The sequence below is a fragment of the Chiloscyllium plagiosum genome, unplaced genomic scaffold (assembly GCF_037043375.1).
Source record: "Chiloscyllium plagiosum isolate Xiang-an unplaced genomic scaffold, Cpla_swu_hap1 HiC_scaffold_26, whole genome shotgun sequence".
Lineage (NCBI taxonomy): Eukaryota > Metazoa > Chordata > Chondrichthyes > Orectolobiformes > Hemiscylliidae > Chiloscyllium > Chiloscyllium plagiosum.
This window is the reverse complement of record NW_028270164.1, coordinates 58,768,376-58,788,254: the sequence shown is the minus strand read 5'-3', so window position 1 is coordinate 58,788,254 and position 19,879 is coordinate 58,768,376. Positions and strand designations below refer to the sequence as shown.

Here is a 19,879-nt window from a genome sequence, read left to right as displayed (position 1 = left end):
AATGTTAATTCAGATTTATCCCTCGAACACAAGAAAACATTTGGGTGGGGCAGGAATGAAGTGGGGTAAATGTTAATAACAAAAAAGGCACTGTAGAAGAACCTAGGAGAGATAGGCAGGGGAATACACCCTTACAATGGATATGGTTACTGAGCAGGTACAAAAGGTGTTACGTAATAGTGACATCTGTAGCTCTGTAGGGCTCCAAGAAAAATGTTCTTGTACAATCCTGTGAAAATAGATATATCAAATGAAGTTTGTTGCTACTCACTCAACAGCACAGATCACATCTTACTACATGCGACATTAACAGATTTCTAAAAATAGCAACTTGATGTGCAGCTTGTTGCTGCTCTTCGTTTAACAGTGACTACCCTTCCAAAACACTGGCTCTGAAGTGCTTGAAGATGTTTGATACTTTTAAAAACCATTGCATGCAAGCATTTCTTATTCCCACATTGCTGACACATGGTTCAGGAGTCAGGCAGTTGAGTAATGTTAAGGATATACAGTTGCACTCTCAGTTAGCGTACTCCACACAATTGGCAAAATCTGCTGCATTGACGAAACCATGTGCTTTGGAAAATTCTTCACCAGTGCTGTCACTGCCTGCAAGAGAAAGAATTAAAGATGTGAATCAGGGTTATTAGTGTGCAGCACAGAAAATCAAAAACAGGGTTATTCCTGTCTACAATATAGCCACAATCAGAAGCAAAGTAAAATCTGTCACCGTCTGTAACAGTAGAGTCATAGAGATGTACAGCATGAAAACAGACCCTTCAGTCCAACCCGTCCATGCCAAGCAGATATCCCAACCCAATCTAGTCCCACCTGCCAACACCCGGCCCATATCCCTCCAAACCCTTCCTATTCATTTACCCATCCAAATGCCTCTTAAATGTTGTAATTGTACCAGCCTCCACCACATCCTCTGGCAGCTCATTCCATACACGTACACCCTATGTGTGAAAAAGCTGCCCCTGAGGTCTCTTTCATATCTTTCCCCTCTCACCCTAAACTTATGCCCTCTAGTTCTGGACTCCACGACCCCAGACTTTGTCTATTTATCCTATCCATGCCCCTCAATTTTGTAAAGCTCTATAAGGTCACTCCTCAGCCTCCGAAGGTCCAGGGAAAACAGCCCCAACCTGTTCAGACTCTCCCTATAACTCAAATCCTCCAACCCTGGCAACATCCTTGTAAATCTTTTCTGAACCTTTTCAAGTTTCACAATATCTTTCCGATAGAAAGGAGACCAGAATTGCATGCAATATTCCAACAGTTGCCTAACCAGTGTCCAGTACAGCCACAACATGATCTCCCAACTCCTGTACACAATACTCTGACCAATAAAGGAAAGCATACCAAATGCCTTCTTCACTATCCTAAGACTCCACTTTCAAGGAGCTATGAACCTGCACACCAAGGTCTCTTTTTTCAGCAACACTCCCTAGGACCTTACCATTAAGTGTATAAGTCCTACTAAGATTTGCTTTCCCAAAATGCAGCACCTCACATTTATTTGAATTAAACTCCATCTGCCACTTCTCAGCACATTGGCCCATCTGCTCCAGATCCTGTTGTAATCTGAGGTAACCCTCTTCGCTGTCCACTACACCTCCATCTGCAAACTTACTAACTGTACCTCTTATGCTCACATCCAAATCATTTATGTAAATGACAAAAGTAGAGGACCCTGCACCGATCCTTATGGCACTCCACTGGTCACAGGCCTCCAGTCTGAAAAACAGCCCTCCACCACCACCACCACCCTCTGCCTTCTACCTTTGAGCCAGTTCTGTATCCAAATGGCTACTTCTCCCTGTATTCCATGAGATCTAACCTTGCTAATCAGACTCCCATGGGGAACCTTGTCGAACGCCTTACTGAACTCCATATAGATCACATCTACTGCTCTGCCCTGATTAATCTTCTTTGTTACTTCTTCAAAAAACTCAATCAAGTTTGTGAGACATGATTTCCCACACACAAAGCCATGTTGACTATCCCTAATCAGTCCTTGCCTTTCCAAATACATGTATATCCTGTCCCTCAGGACTCCCTCCAACAACTTGCCCACCAGTCTATGGTTCCCTGGCTGGTCTTTACCGCCCTTCTGAAACAGTGGCACCATGTTAGCCAACCTCCAGTCTTCTGGCACCTCACCTGTGACTATCGATGATACAAATATCTCAGCAATAGGCCCAGCAATCACTTCTCTAGCTTCCCACAGAGTTCTTGGGAACACCTGACCAGATCCTGGGGATGTATCCACCTTTAACCGTTTCAAGACATCCAGCATTTCCTCCTCTGTAATCTGGACATTTTGCAAGATGTAACCATCTATTTCCCTACAGTCTATATCTTCCATATCCTTTTCCACAGTAAACACTGATGCAAAATATTCATTTAGTATCTCCCCCGTTTTCTGTGGCTCCACACAAAGGCCGCCTTGCTAATCTTTGGGGGGGCCTATCCTCTCCCTACTTACCCTTTTGTACTTAATATATTTGTAAAGACCCTTTGGCAAATAGAATTAAGGAGAATCCAAAGCTATCTCATGTGCCCTTTTTGCCCTCCTGATTTCTCTCTTAAGTATATGCCTACTGCCTTTATACTCTAGGGATTCACTCGATCTATCCTGTCTATACCTGACATATGTTTCCTTCTTTTTCTTAATCAAACCCTCAATTTCTTTAGTCATCCAGCATTCCCTATACCTACCAGCCTTCCCTTTCACCCTGACAGGAATATGCTTTCTCTGGATTCTGGTTATCTCACTTCTGAAGGCTTCCCATTTTCGAGCCGTCCCTTTACCTGCGAACATCTGCCTCCAATCAGCTTCCGAAAGTTCTTGCGTAATACCGTCAAAATTGGCATTTCTCCAATTTAGGACTTCAACTTTTAGATCTGGTCTATCCTTTTCCATCATGATTTTAAAACGAATAGAAATATGGTCGCTGGCCCCAAAGTGCTCCCCCACTGACACCTCAATCACCTGCCCTGCCTTATTTCCCAAGAGTAGGTCAAGTTTTGCACCTTCTCTCGTAGGTACATCCACATACTGAATCAGAAAATTGTCTTGTACGCACTTAAGAAATTCCTCTCCATCTAAACCTTTAACAATATGGCAGTCCCAGTCTATGTTTGGAAAGTTAAAATCCCAGACCATAACTACCCTATTATTCTTACAGGTAGCTGAGATCTCCTTACAAGTTTGTTTCTCAATTTCCCTCTGACTATTGGGGAGTCTATAATACAATCCCAATAAGGTGATCATCCCTTTCTTATTTCTCAGTTCCATCCAAATAACTTCCCTGGATGTATTTCCGGGAATATCCACCCTCAGCACAGATGTAATGCTATCCCTTATCAAAAATGCCACCCCCACCTCCCACCCTCCTCCTCTCTTGCCTCCCTTTCTATCCTTCCTGTAGCATTTGTATCCTGGAACATTAAGCTGTCAGTCCTGCCCATCCCTGAGCCATGTTTCTGTACTTGCTATGATATCCCAGTCCCATGTTCCTAACCATGCCCAGAGTTCATCTGCCTTCCCTGTTAGGCCCCTTGCATTGAAATAAATGCAGTTTAATTTATCAATCCGACCTTGTCCCTGCCTGCCCTGACTGTGACTCACTTCTGTTCTCAACTGTACCCGCCTCAGATTGATCTTTTTCCTCACTATCCCCTAGGTCCCAACCCCCCACCTTACTAGTTTAAATCCTCCCAAGCAGTTCTAGCAAATTTCCCTGCCAGTATATTAGTCCCCTTCCAATTTAGGTGCAATCCGTCCTTCTTGTACAGGTCACTTCTAACCCAAAAGAGATTCCAATAATCCAAAAATGTAAATCCTTCTCCCATACACCAGCTCCTCAGCCATGCATTCATCTGCTCTATCCTCCTATTCCTGCCCTCACGAGCTCAAAGTACTGGGAGTAATCCAGATATTACTACCTTTGAGGACCTCCTTTTTACATTTCTATCTAACTCTCTGTAATCTCCCTTTAGAATCTCAACCTTTTCCCTTCCTATATCGTTGGTTCCAACATGGACAATGACCTCTTGCTGGCCCCTCTCCCCCGAGAGAACATTCTGCACCCTCTCCGAGACATCCTTGATCCTGGCACCAGGGAAACAACACACCATTCTGCTTTTTCTCTGCTGGCCACAGAAACGTCTGTCTGTATCTCGGACTACAGAATCCCCTAACACAATTGATCTCTTGGAAACCGACGTACCCCTCATTGCCTAAGAGCCAGTCTCAATACCAGAAACTTGGTTGTTCATGCAACGTTCTCCTGAGAATCCATCACCCCGTACATTTTCAAAAACAGCATACCGGTTTGAAATGGGTATATCCACAAAAGAATCAGAAGTAAGGATCAGGAACACTTCTGTGTCACAAAGAAACAGAAGCAGGGCTTTGGAGCTAACATCTTTTTATACACAGAATCAGCCGCAGATATCATTGTCATCACTAACAGGAGAATCGAGATCAGGGGTTGAGACAGTCACTGTCTGCAATAGACCTGGAAGGAGGGGTCAGTCCCTCAGGAATTCGGACAGTAGGTGACACTCCTCAGAAGAGCTATCATCTGTGGAACTGCAGGTGCCATTGCTTGCTTGAGCCCTGGAATTGTACGCTATTCCTCAAGAAGAACAGGAATGATTCAATACCTCCACTTCTATGACTAAAACTGACGATTATTTGGTTTTAAGGGCCCAAGTTCAAGTTTCATGTGTTGCCTCATTCCCCACAGTACTCACCTTCAGAACTTCCATCTTTAGCCCACTATCTGAGCTTGGGCCATCAGGCATCTGCAAGGCTTGTACAAATGCCTCTGTGAACTGCTGTACCACAGGAAAGATCAATGCCTTGGCTGCACCCTGAAAAAGATGTAGAGAAATAGCCTTCAGATACAATTTTAAAGGGTCACTGGAACCAAAACTTTAACTCTGATTCCTCTTCACAGATGTTGTCCAGCCTGCTGAGATTCTCCAGCAGTTTGTTTATTGCTTCAGATATAATATAACCCATATGCTCAGCATACCCTCAAATCAATAAATCATTGGGGCATACATCGGATCACAATACACAGGAGCAGAAATTAGGCTATTCAGCCTATCAAGTCTGCTCTGCCAACCAACCATGGCTGATAAGTTTCTCAACCCCATTCTCCCACTTTCTTGCCATAACCCTTGATACTCAAGAACCTTTTCACTCCTGGAACCATTCTCATGGACCTCCGCTGAACATGCTCCAAGGTCAATACATCCTTCTTGAGTTACGTGCCCCAAAACTGTACGCAATATTCCAAATGTGGTCTGACCAGAGCCTTATAGAGCCGCAGAAGTACATTCCGGCTTTTATGTTCTAGTCCTCTCAAAATAAATGCAATTATTGTATTTGCCTTCCTAACTGTTGATTCAACCTGCAAGTTTACCTTGAGAGGATCCTGGACTAGAAATCCCACGTCTCTTAGCACTTCAGAATTTTCTCCCCATTTAGAAAATAGTTCATGCCTCTATTCTTCCTCACAAAGTGCATGGCCTCAGACTTTCCTATGTTGTACTCCATGTGCCACTTCCGTGCCCACTCTCCTAACCTATCCAAATTCCTTTGCAGGCTCCCCACCTTCTTGATGCTACCTGTTCCTCCAACTATCTTTATATCATTTGAAAACTTAGCCAGAATGCCCTCAGTTCCTCCATCTTGGTTAGTAATGTCTAAACTGAAAAACTGTGGTCCCAACACTGAGCCTTGCGGAACACCATTTATCACCGGCTGCCATCCTGAGAAAGACTCTTTCATGCTCTGCTTTCTGCCAGACAGCCAAGTTTATACCCATGCTAGCACCTTGCCTCTGACACCATGGGCTCTTATTTTACTCAGTAGCCTCCTGTGCAGCACTTTGTCAAAAGCTTTCTTTACGTCCAGGTCGATAACATCCATTGGCTCTCCTTCATCTATCCTGCTTATTATTTCCTCAAAAGAATTCTTGCAGATAGTAAGGCACGACCTCCCCTTGATGAACCCATGCTGACTTTGCCCGTACACTTCCAAGTATTCAGAAATCTCATTCTTCATAATGGATTCCAGGATCTTACCCAGAACGGAGGTTAGGTTAATCAGTCTATAATTGTGCGTCTTTTGCCTTACTCATTTTTTAAACAGGGTGTCATGTTATCAATTTTCCAGTTCTCTGGGACCCTCCCAGATTCTAACGATTACTGAAAGATCACCACTAATGCCTCCACTATCTCTTCAGCTACCTCCCTTAGGACTCCGGGGTGTAGTCCATCTGGTCCAGGTGATTTATCCACCTTTAGGCCATTCAGTTCTTCTAGCACGTTTTCCTTGATGATGGCAATTATACTCACCTCTACCTTTTCACTCTCTTGAATGTTTGGGATATTACTAGTGTCTTCCACTGTGAAGACTGACACGACGTAATTGTTCAGTTTCTCAGCCATTTCCTTGCTCGTCATTACTATCTCCCCTGCATCATTTTCCAGTGGCCCAATGTCCACGTTTGCCTCTATTTTGCCCTCTCTATATCTAAAGAAACTCCTGCAGTCTTCCTTTATAATAGTGGCTAGCTTACCCTCATATTTACATTTCTCCCTCTTTTTTGTTGCCAAAGCTTTCCAACCCTCTGGTTTTCCACTATCCTTCGTCACACTATGCTTTCTCTTTTGCACTATCCCTCACTTCCCTAGTCAGCCGTGGTTGCCTCATCCGCCGCCCTGTACCATGCTTCTTTTACCTTGAGATGAATCTTTGTTGTGTCTCCTGAATTACTCCCAGAAACTCCTGCCATTGCAGTCCCACTGTCTTTCCTGCTCAGCATCTCCCTCATGCCTGTGTAGTTGCCTTTATTCAACTGTAATACAGTTACCTCTGATTCTATCTTCTCCATCTCAACTGCAGAGTTAATATGATCATGCTTCCTAACGGTTCTTTTAACTTAAGCTCCTTTATCAAGTCTGCCTCACTGCACAACACTAAATCCAGTATCACCTGCTCCCTAGTGGGCTCCACCACAAGCTGCTCCAAAAAGCCATCTCATAGACATTCCACAAATTCCATTTCTTGTAATCCACTACCAACCTGGTTTTCCCAATCCATATGGAAATTCCCCATGATCACTGTAACTTTGCCTTTCCTGCACACCTTTTCTACATCCTCGTGTATCTTATGCCCCAGCTCCTGACTACTATTTGGAAGCCTGTACATAACTCCAACTGTTTTTTCATTTTTGCGGTTCCTCAGTTCTACCCACACAGGTTCTACGCCATCTGACCCTATTTCATTTTTTACTATTGATTTAAGATATGAGACAAAACAGAACTTTGGAAAAAGTCATATTGAATTTATTATGGAGAAATTTAAACATTTAGAAAATAAAATTACTCACAATCAGGAGGGCTATTTAGAAATAATTATGAACTTATAAACAAAGTTACAACTTTTTAAACAAAGTGTAATTTGTTAAATAGGCTTCCACAATAATGTTCGGTGCTAGAATGGAAGATCTCATCAGTTCAATGGTTGCTAATGGACTGCAGTTTTCTGAGCAGTGTAGGTACTTCAACAGCTGCCCTGTAGAGTATGCATCAAATAATTGACAGCAACTTCAAATTTCCATGGCTTAACTGCATTTGGGCATATGCTAGAAGATGCCATCAGTTTACACAGTGGAAATGACGACCACTACAAGTTTATTATCATTACTACCTCAAAAGATACATCAATCATTAATGCATATATACATTGATATCACACATGTACACACTTGTGTGTATACACAAGACAGATACAAGTATATTTCTGCCAGCAGGATACAGTGCATGCACCTAATACAGTACCTGTAATAATCTTGATTAAGAACATGAATAGAATCTGCAGACTGATTTGGCTTGGAGGACAACTGAGCTCATGGGTAGATGGAGAAGTGGAGAGCTCACAACTGAGAAGTGTTTTTTTTAAAGAAAGGAGTTGACCCAACGTGCCAAATGCTTTCTATTTCACCATTTAGTCTTTCACCTACCTTCTCAACCTCTTCAATCGCACAGATAAGGTTGGCGCATGTGGTGAAGATCTCAACTGCACGTGCTCTGGTTCGAATACTATAAACCTATAGAAATGAACACTAATTAACATAGAACATAGAACAATACAGCACAGAACAGGCCCTTCGGCCCACGATGTTGTGCCGAACTTCTAACCTAGATTAAGTACCCATCCATGTACCTATCCAAATGCCGCTTAAAGGTCGCCAATGATTCTATATTGCTACATCTGCAGCTTCTAAACATTTGTCAATTAAAACAATGAAGTATTGAAAAGTTTGTCTGAATTCACAATAATACACTGCTATACAGGTAATATAATTCATTTTCACTAATTGTTCCAATTATTTCATTTTTCAATGATGTTTTAGTAAATGCATTTGTTCCTGAACCGTTTGTATGACTTACCTTTCTTTGACCATTATTCTCAACTTGTTCATTCTGGACTACTCAGCTTCTGGCCTGATTACAGCCTCACTCAAAAGAGCTGAACTCCTGTGTGACAAGCATTAGTAAAGATGGAATTGGGGAAACTCTCTACTGGGCAAAACATACTGAAAAAGGTGCTGTGATTGTTGAAGGTCAATCAACATCACTGCAGGAGGTCTTCAGGGTAGTGTTAACTGTAGCTCTGTTGATAACACTCACACCAGCGTAAAGAGATTCTGGGTCACAATCTCCCATTTAAACCAGATCAATCATAATATAGAAACAAGAGAAGGGAAACGCCATAATTCAGGAAAAAGGCAAGTATCTTGAGCTGAAGCCAATGTACAGCAACACGTTTATTGCCCATTGCCAGTTATGCTCGAGGTGGTGGCGGAGAGCTTCTTCTTGAACAGCTGCAGTCTTTGACTAGGCACAATCACAATGCCATCAGGGAGTGACAGGGCTAACAGTCATACAAAACGGAAAGAGACCCTTCAGTCCACTCATCTGTGCCAACCAGACATTCCAATGTGACCTAGTCCCATTTGCTAGCATTTGATCCATATCCATCTTAACTTTTCTATTCATATACCCATTAAAATGCCTTCATAAATGTTTTAATTGTACCAGCCTCCATCATTTCCTCCGGCAGCTCATTCCATACATGCACCACCCTCTGTGTAAAAAAGCTACAGGTCCTCTTTAAATCTTTCTCTTCTCACCTTAAACCTATGTCCTCAAGATGTTGCATTTTATTATGTTTTTCCTGGGACAAAAGATAGTAAAATTCTACTCCTGTTCATTCAAGAAAATCATGAATTCCGCACTGCATTGTGTTGCAATCAAGAGACCAGTTGCCTCTATCAGTGTTGCATCTCAGACTTTTGCAGGAGGAGAGATGAAAAACAAATGCATCGGATGTGGGAGATAGCATAACGGTGGTGGTGATGTGGATGGGAGGCAACTACAGCAAAGAGTGAAAATGCAAATAGCTGAGTTGTTTGCATGGCTCCAGGGACTGAGGCATCTGCTTGGGATTAGACAGGAGGTGGGAGTGTGAGAATCCAGTTGTCACAGCCCAAGTAGGTGTCAGCACAGACAGAAATAGGAAAGGGTTCCTGCATACAGTATGGGGAACTCTGCATTAAATTGACAAACAGAACTGCAAAAGTTGTAATCTCTAAATTATTAACGGAGTTGTGTGCAACTTAGCATTGGGTACAAATTATAAAGATGAATATGCGGCTCAAAGACCAGTGTAGGAGCACGTGCTCCACTTGGTGGGGCACCAGCACCAGAAAGGGGGATGCTTTACATTTGAGACTGTGTACAACTGAACCATGTTGCGACCAGTGTTCTTGCAAATTGCATAACTAAGGAAACAGAGAATCTTAACATTAGTATTGGTGTCGGGAATCAAATGTGGGAAGGTGTGGTATATCAAAGAATTGAGACGACGTAGAAGGTAAAATTAGAAATTAGCATCAGACAATGGCAGGAACGGACAGAAAGAAAAATACTCAATGCATCAGAAATCAAAACTAGACATTTAAAAGATAACAAGACAGCAAAATTAAAGGCTTTGTATCTGAATGAGAGAAGCACTTATAAATAAATTGACAATGCACAAAGATATGTCATGACCTGACTGGCTGCAAAATGATTCGGTCGTATTTCTGACTATTAAGGGGCATGTGACATTAAAGAAAAATAGGAAGCTCAGTAAAGGAGGGGTAGCACTGTTAATCAAGGATGGCATTAGTGAAATAGCTGAACATTACCTTGATCCAAGAGTTTAGGGTGTAGAATCAAGTTAGGTGGAAATGCGAAATAGTTGGGGAAAGAATTCATTAGAAGGAATAGTCTGCTGACTCTAACAGTAACCACAATGTGATTAAAAGACACTGAAAAAAATACAATAATCAAGTTTTGAGTACTTGTGATAAGGGATAGTAATCATGTATGACATTAATCTACACATTTATGAACTGGATCACAGAATGCTTTTGAGATAGTTCCTTAGGAATGGTACATTGTAGAACCAGCCACACAGCAGTTATATTAGACTTGGTATTGTTTAACGTGGCAACTCCAGGCAATACCAATTACAATAGGATTGAATTTTACATCCAGTGTGCAAGGGAGAAGAATGGGTCTAAAACAAACTAGGCAGCTATGTGGAAGTTGAGCTAGCTGAAGAGAAGTGAAATGTTAAGCTAGATAGATAGATACACAGTATCAGACATTTAGGGAATATTTTGGAACATACTTGTTCTGAGTATTCTATTATTATTAAAATTCTATCCACCACTTAACTAAAATACTTAGGCATGACGTGGAGGTGCCGGTGTTGGACTGGAGTGGACATAGTTAAAAATCACAGCATCAGGTTACAGTCCAACAGGTTTATTTGGAAGCACAGCTTTCGGAGTGCGGCTCCATCATCAGGCAGCTAGTGGAGCATGATCATAGGACACAGAATTTATAGTAAAAGATCAAAGTATCATACAACTGATGCAATGTATTGAATAAACCTAGATTGCTGTTAAGTCTTTAATCACTTAGAATGTAATTATGGTGGCACTTTTTAAAAAAAAAAATAAAACCTTAAGTTATCTTGGGAATGTGACTTGAAAGAAGTCCTAGGATTTACATATTAATGAATCGAAACCTGCAACCATAATATTAACTGCACACAGGTCAATGGCAGGTCAGGTGATTGGTCAGAATACAGTGAATGACTAAAAGATGAATCAAGAGGAAAAAAATTGAGTACAAGAATAAGCTGGTTATGAATGTAAAAATGGTTAGCAAGAATTTCTAAACTTCCTCTCCAAAATAAGAAAGCAAGTAAAATGAGACAAACACAGAATAATTGAGAAATCCAGGAGATCTGGTAGCATTGGAGAGAAACAGGAGTTAACATTTCAATTCTGGCATGACTCTTCTTCAAAGGTGAAGCAAAGTGAGGGTTGGTCCTCTAGAGAGGGGTATTAATAGTGGACAATAAGGAAATGGCAGATGAAGTAAACAGTATTTTGCTTCTGTATTCACTATACAGGTTACAACAAAACATTCCAGTAATAGCTGTAAGTCAGAACCTTGAAGGGAAAGAGAACGTTAGTGAAATTACAATCACTAAGGAAGTGACACTAAGCTAGCTGAAGCAGCTACATGTCAACAAAGTTTCAAGGTCCAGTTGGGCTTCTTCCTCGGTTCTTGAGTGGTAGTAGGTGCATTAGTGTTAATTTTCCATTTTTTTCCCCTCAATCCACGAAATGTTCTATCAGACTTTACATATCCCTCTATTCAAGAGAAGAAAACTGTAATTTATAAATAAATTAGCCAGATTTTATGGGGAATGTGTTTGAATACAGTTTTGAAGAGGTGTCATATTGAATCTGAAACACTAGCTGATGCTGCCAAACCTGCTGAGTTTCTCCAGAATTCTGTGTTTGTATTAAAACCAAAACTAGGTACTTAGAAATACCTCAAGTCGGAAATCAGCATGATTTATGAAAGAAAAAAAATCATATTTAACTAATTTGAGACATCATTAAAGGAGTACATGTGCTGTGGATAAAGGCAAGCCCTCTTGATACTGACCTTTTGTGACTCATACATCTAGATCGCTCAAAATCTCAAAATTCTGCAATCATCCTGTTTACATGTTCTTGTGCTTTTTCATTCTTCCTGTCAATGTGAACAGTTTCGCACTTTGTAAAAACAATGACTGCAGATGCTGGAAACCAGATTCTGGATTAGTGGTGCTGGAAAAGCACTTTGATGCCCTGAAGGGCTTTTGCCCGAAATGTCGATTTTACTACTCCTCAGATGTTGTCTGAACTGCTGTGCTTTTCCAGCACCACTAATCCAGAATCTGGTTTCCAGCATCTGCAGTCATTGTTTTTACAAAGTGCGAAACTGTTCACATTGACAGGAAGAATGAAAAAGCACAAGAACATTTAAAGGCAATGGATTTCCAGAAGGCAGATAAGGCAGAACATGAATGGTTATTGAAGAAAATAAAAGTTCTAATATGTGTGGAATGTTAGCATGGATGGAAAGATGGCTGATGGTTGGTAGGCAAAGTTCTTTTTTGCCAAACTGGCAGGATGCGATGAATGGGGTCCTGCAGGTTCTGTGCTGGGGTATCAATTTTTTGCAATTTGCATCAATTATTTTGACAAGGAGAACAAAGGCATGGTAGTTATATTTGCAGACAACACAGATAGTAGGGAAGTATGTTGTCAAACTGTTGCGGCACATTCGGTCCATTGTGTTTGCACCAGCTCTCCAAATGAACATTGTGACTCAAAGCCAACCGACTGCCCATTTCGTATCCTTGCACAACAGTTTTATTTAAAATCATCCTCTCATGGCCTCTTGAATGACTTGATTGAAACTACCTCCACGTTTCCAGACAATGCACTCGAACCACTCCTTGTGAGGAAAAGCTTTTGCGCACTCAGATAAGGATGGATAGCTTGAGTGAGTGGACAAAACTTAGGCAGATGGTGTATTATAAGCACAGTGTGAAACTTTGATGCCCTGAAGGGCTTTTGCCCGAAATGTCGATTTTACTACTCCTCAGATGTTGTCTGAACTGCTGTGCTTTTCCAGCACCACTAATCCAGAATCTGGTTTCCAGCATCTGCAGTCATTGTTTTTACAAAGTGCGAAACTGTTCACATTGACAGGAAGAATGAAAAAGCACAAGAACATTTAAACAGGATGATTGCAGAATTTTGAGATTTTGAGCGATCTAGATGTATGAGTCACAAAAGGTCAGTATCAAGAAGTCTAATGAACTACTACCCTTTATTGTGAGATGAACTAAAATACAAAGGATATTATGCTTGAGTTATACAAGACATTGATGAGACCACATCTTGAATACCGCGCGGTTTTGGTTTCCATAATTGATGAAGAATGCAAATAAATTGGAGGCAATTCAGAGGTTTACAAGACTGAAACCTGGAATGGAGTGTGTTGTCAAGTACGTTTTCAAAATAAAAAACAAGTTCGACTTATTCCAGGGGAGATTAGAACAAAGAGGGCTGACTTAACTGGGATGCACAAAATCCTGAATGATGTCGACAAGATGGCACAGTAATATTTTCTCCTGTGGAGAAGCCCAGAATTAGGAAGCACTGTTTTAAAATTAGGGTTCTTCCTTTTTGGACAGAAGAGCAAAAATTTCTTCTCCCATAGGATTGACAACTTTGGAACACTTAGCCTCAGGGGGCAGAAGAAGTGGGATCATAGAATTATTGTAAGGCAGTGGTAGATTAATTCCTTTGACTGCCAAGAATCTGAGTTAGCTGGGGTTATCTGAGAATGTGGATTTCAAAATATTAACAGATCAGCCCTGAATATTCTGAACAAGGGTCACTGAACTTAAAGCATTCACTCTTTTCTCTCCACAGACGCTGTCAGACTTGCTGAGCGTCTCCAGCAGTTTGATTTTGTCATCTAATATGGGGTCACTGGTCAGAATAGGGTGGTCGAAGGCCAAGTGACAATTCACTAGCGCAGCTGAACCTGCCAGTTGGAAAACTAAATGTCCTTTGATTTGCAGGCTACCCAAGTAACGAGTGCAGGTCAGACTCAAGTTATTTGGCAAAATTAAACATCAAGGAATGTTATCATATTCAACCTGTTCCCCAATATTGGGTATTGTAACAAAATCAAAATCCCCTTCCTAATAGCACAGTGCTGTATCTACAGTTCAACAATGTTGTACGGTGTTCATCAGCAACTGTTTTCTTTGGGGGGGGGGGGGGGAGAGAATTGGATAAGAGACCTACTCCGCATCATTCATATCCTATGAGGAATTTTAAAATTCTTTAATATAGATATTAGAACTTCAACTGGCTTTGGAAGCTTGTTTCTCTGTCTTTGATAGTTCAGGGAACCTAAAAGAACAACTGCCATCGCTTGTCACTTACCTCAGCCATTGTAAAAATTTTATACATTTCTGGCAAAATTACAGGAGCCACAAGTGGCATCTGTGTATCTGTCACTTCTCGGGTGAATTCTGCAGAAGGAGACAGAGGTATTAGTAAGCAAAAAGAGCCCCAGTTTTATCTTCCTGAATTGTGGTTTAAAACAATTAGGGTTCTGAAAAGAATACCCATTAATCATACCTGTGAGCACCCGCATAGCCCCGTGCACTGCATTCACATCACCACTAATCAGCATCTCCATCAATAGTCGGAAGAGCTCTGGCCATGCCTCAGGCCAATCCCAGTAAGCTATTGCCGATATAGCATAAGCTACACTCGAACGCACTTTACTGATCGACTCTCGCAGACCATTTGGTAAAAGCTCTCTGATGGCCACCTTTGCCTACAACAAAAGTTCAAGCAAATGATCAGATGGTGATAATCCTCAATTCACTTTTCTCATTCATTCTCAGTCTGTGGGCAACCATAGATATGCCACATTTATGGCTCATCCTCAGTTGATCCACATTGGAACCACAGTGTATATTAATACATGAGTACAAAGGAGACAGACACACACGCACCCCAAACAGCTCTAGATCACTATTTAGCCTTTGCTACTTTAAATTACAAAACCTTATCCTCTTACTTGTAAATCATTTGGTTAAGACAACAAATTTAGCTGAGGCAATGAGTTCAGTTTTCCCAATTAGAACCTAACAAACCTACAACTCTCCCAGAAAAGGCAATTAAGTCAAGTGATGGAAAGTAGGAATGGGTGTTAACTACAAACATGTGGACTGATATGAAGTTCTGTAGTTTCTACACAATCAAGTTTCTTCGCCCTTGTGCCATTTTAGTAAATCTCCCTTCAGCTTTAAGATCTTTCATTCCTGCAGTGCAACATAACAAATAGGGATTTTTAAAATTTAATGCAAATTTTTAGCTTAACTTTACTGCAGGTACTTCATGCCTTTATCAAATTGTGAAACTCAACAGTCACACATTTCTTTTTAAAACAGCTTTTCAACTTGCTCTGCTATTTCAAAGATTTGTGTACACACAATCAGATCTCTATCCTGGCACCTAGTTTAAAGTTATATTTCACTCATATGGCCTCCCTTCATTCTCTTACCAAAATGTATCATTTTGTTCTCTACATTCAAATTCTGTCATGTGTCTACCCATTTCATCAGCCTGCATCCAAAAGCAGATTTCTCTCCTTCATTTGCAATCTTACTTTATTCACAAATTTTGAAATTCTCCCTTATACTTTCAAGATGATGTCATTAATATGTTTCAAAAAGAACAGTACAGATATCCAAATCAGAGTACAGATATTAATGTTTAGAAACACTAAGATATTTGCTTCCACACCAGAACAAACCATACACCCCATATTCCATTTTCCTCCCTCCACCAGTTTTGCATCCATGCTGTCACTTTCCCTTCAATTTCAGGGGCTTTAATTTAACTAAAAGTTTTAGTACTTCATCAAACGCCTTTTGAATGTTAATTTCCAAATTCAGATAATATCAACTGTATTACTCTCATTCATATGCCCATTAAAGGAATGAAGAACTCAATCAAGTTAAATAACAGCAAACCATCTAAAATCAATATTAATCTATACTGATTTGCCATTATTTGCTCATTTCTCCACATAGGATTAATTTTGTAACAGATTGTCATCAACATTAGTCTGACTGGTCAGTAATTGTCCAGTTAATGCTTCACCTATGCTCTTTGAAAGGTTTGGCACAGACTAGATGAGATGAACGGCCTCTTTCCACAATGCAGGGATTGTATAATTGCTTAATACTTGTATAATTGCTTCTGGGATTCTAAATTGGTTGCTAGCTAACCTCAAGGGAGAGCAAGATTCCATGCTGAGTTTGTAGCCAGCCTAGGTCCCATCATCTAAGTCCGGGCTAGAAGGAAGCCTATACATTGCTTTGTAGAAAGAACACTATTTGGCTCAGCTCACCAAGGAAACTATTAGTGGATTTACCTCTGGGAGTTTACAACTTAATGAATTGATTTTTAAAACTTCTAGATTTATCAGAATTTATAATCTCTCGGATTTCCTTTTTTTTTAACTTCCTGAGTTGATGTGCAAGTGAATGGAGTAGCGAAACAACTCCCCCATGTTCTAAATATTTTGTTAGTAAATTCTATTTTAGACTTCCTCTTAAAGGTTTTTGCTGTATGCTTATTTCAAAAACTGGAATCCAACCCAGGTGGGTGAAGAGAGAGAGAGTAAAGAATAAATCAAATAACTGCTTCTGGCTTAAGAGATAAGGAAGCAATCTAAATTCACCAGATTCGCTTTTGTCTGTGACATCAGGCACTAACCCATTCTCATACCTTGATTGACTCTTCTTCCATCTTTTAAATTTCCTCTGTTCATAATTCAATTTTACTCCTTACTGTGTAATGAATATTTCACTGACATAAGCTTCTTTTGAAGTCATCTTCCAGAAAGAAATGTGTCACACTTGCACAAAGCTCTCTCTTTTTGAGGGTTGCAATACACAAATTAGTTCTAATCCATTTTTTTAGTTTTAATTTTTCCTTGGTTTAGATTAGATTACTTAGTGTGGAAACAGGCCCTTCGGCCCAACAAGACCACACCGCCCCGCCAAAGCGCAACCCACTCATACCCCTACATTTACCCTTTACCTAACACTACAGGCAATTTAGCATGGCCAATTCACCTGACCTGCACATCTTTGGACTGTGGGAGGAAACCGGAGCACCCGGAGGAAACCCACGCAGACACGGGGAGAACTTGCAAACTCCACACAGTCAGTCGCCTGAGGCGGTTCTTTCTTCATATCCATTCAGATCATAAACACTGGAGCGCTAAACAACATTAACATTTGACAGCAATGCTCTTTGTCACAAGCTTTAACTCTGGCTCCTCAGATACTGCCATTCCTGAATATCTCCAGGACTTTCAGTTTTTATATCAGATTTCTAGCTTCGGAAGTACTTTTATTTTTAATCAGTGTCTTAATCATTGATCCTCAAAAGCTCTTCCATTGAAACATCTTCTACTTGGCACACCTTATTCTCCAGAGCTAGTTCTAGCAACTCCTCCTGTCTCACCAAGCAGCAAACACACTGATCAAAACAGTACCACAGTCACCATTTAATAGTTCATGTAGCTTTCTGCAACTTGCCTGCAAATTTGCTTTCAAATCTTGTTGACTCTTAAAACTCAGATTACACATCAAAAGTGTAATAGCTCCTCTGTTGTTCCTTAATGTGAAGCAAGTGAATTCACTTTTTGACCCATCAACTGTTGTTTTCCCATTGTTAGGTTTCTTGGATCAAACTGCTAACTCACTCACTTTTCCTCCCTTCCTTATTTTTTCCCCGAATGCAGGTTCCTAAGTTCTCAATTTTCCCTTATTTCACAATTCTTCAGCATTGGAGATGGATCTTCAGTCCATGATGTACAAAACAGCTTTCTGAATGGATAATTCACCTACTGCCTTCACTCCACCTTCTCTCTATAACAATGCACACTTTTCCTTTATTAAAAAAACAGTAATTTCCTTCTGAATCCTTCAACTGAATCTGCTTCCACCACACACTCGGGCAGGGCATTCTACACATTAACCATTTGCTGCACAAAAAAATTTTCCCTCTTGTCTTCTTTTAATACCTGTTTCAAATGTGTACCCTCTTGCACCCTAGCCTGTACAGAGGGGAACAGTTCCTCCCTATTTTACCTTTCACCAGATGTGCTATTTCATGTCTCTTGAGACTCGTACCTGCAGATCAATAACAGTACTTATAACCATAAGTTACAGGATCAGAAGTACACCATTTGGCCAATCAAGTCTGCTCCACCATTTGATCACGGCTGATATGTTTTGCAACCTTATTCTCCTGCCTTCTCTCCGTAGCCCTTGATTTCCCTACTTATCAAGAACCTCTGTCTTAAATGCACTCAATGACATGGTTGCCACAGACCTCTGCAGCAATGAGTGCTGCAAATTTGCCATCCTCTGGCTTCAGAAATTCCTCATTTCAGTTTTTTTATAGAGAAATTTTGTTCTTTACAAAATTATAAAAGTACATAAATACAATTAAAAATAATAACTACAATGAACTAACTATTACTCTACAAATCAAAAACCACATTCGCCACAAATCTATAAATAAATAACGCTACTCAGCGCAACCACACCGAAGCTCCCAACCTTTGGGAGCATTAATTCTCGTGCCCGTATTTATTCAGAATTCTTCTTCCAAGGGCACAAGGCTCACTAAACCTAATCACCATGGCTAAACAAATGCCCTAATTAAAATGGCAGTCAAGTCTATGTCCATGTAATTCAAAAAAGGGCTGCCATGTCTTCTAAAAAAGTTCTGTTTTATGGTGCACCAGATTTGTGAGGAAATCCAAAGGGATGCGTTCCATAATTAACTTCATTCCAACAGGCCCGGGAAGGTTCCCAGACACCCAGCTCATCAAAATATTCTTCCTTGCATTGTAAGTGAGAATGTTAAATACTTCTTTCCCCCATGTGCGTCTAAGGAAGATAAATTCGGCAAGCCCAAGAAGACAGAGACCGGTTTCCCCTTTACTTCGGCCCCCAAGACCCTCTCCGTTACCCCTGCCACAGTGCTCCAGTACCTATGAAGCTAGTGGCATGACCACAAACAGTGAGGGGATCTATGCTGATTTTGCACTTGGGGCAGATTGGAGATGCTCCCTTTTTGAATATCCTAAGACGATCTGGGGCCAAATGAATCCTATGAAGAACCTTCAACTGCATGGCATATGTTCTGTTACAGATCGAGATCTTTCTCATGTTCTCCCAAATGTCCTCTCATATCTCTGAGGGGCTCTCCACTCCCAACTCTTACTCACAGTCACTCAATGTCATTCGAGACACCGCTCCACAATAGTTGGTAACCAGTACAAACCAAGAGCACTCTCCTCTCTGTGTCAGACCTATAGCTGTTACCAATACTGACATTACTAAATCTTACACCACTGGTGAGAACCACAGCCAGAGGGTCACTATACAGGACCTCCACCCATCTGACAAAGACCTCACCGAGGCTAAACCGTTCAAAAGTATTAAAAAAAATTTGGCCTTTCCACCCGGTCTAATGCCGCCTCTGTGTCAAAAGAGACCAAACTCTGAACCGATCGTTAATGAATATGGTCCAAGTGCGCCAGCAATCTTCTAATATTATTGGAAGACCTACGGCCCTTTATAAAAACCTGTCTGGTCCTCCTTAACAATAGAGGGCAACATCTTCCCTCGTCTTCGCATAAGTGTCTTGGATAAAATGTCAAAGTCCAAATTTAACAGCGAAATAGCCCTATATGAAGCACAGTTCTCTGGAATCTTCCCTTCCTTAAGGATGGGAGAGGTGTTGGCCTCTCTCAGGGATGGTGGGAG

The 19,879-nt window shown here is 40.9% G+C and overlaps 1 protein-coding gene across 2 annotated transcripts in view; it reads right to left on the bottom strand.

Annotated features, from left to right (window-relative positions):
* The window catches only part of ipo9 (importin 9), a 74,856-nt gene that overhangs the window by 40,321 nt on the left and 14,656 nt on the right, over positions 1–19,879 (bottom strand). For both annotated transcript variants that reach the window (XM_043717094.2, XM_087973782.1), the window contains exons 4-8: positions 14,652–14,853; positions 14,454–14,542; positions 8,052–8,138; positions 4,768–4,887; positions 509–609 (exon numbers count right to left, since the gene is read on the bottom strand). In XM_043717094.2, coding sequence (XP_043573029.1) covers positions 509–609; positions 4,768–4,887; positions 8,052–8,138; positions 14,454–14,542; positions 14,652–14,853 — 599 coding nt within the window. The remainder of the gene's footprint in view (positions 1–508; positions 610–4,767; positions 4,888–8,051; positions 8,139–14,453; positions 14,543–14,651; positions 14,854–19,879) is intronic.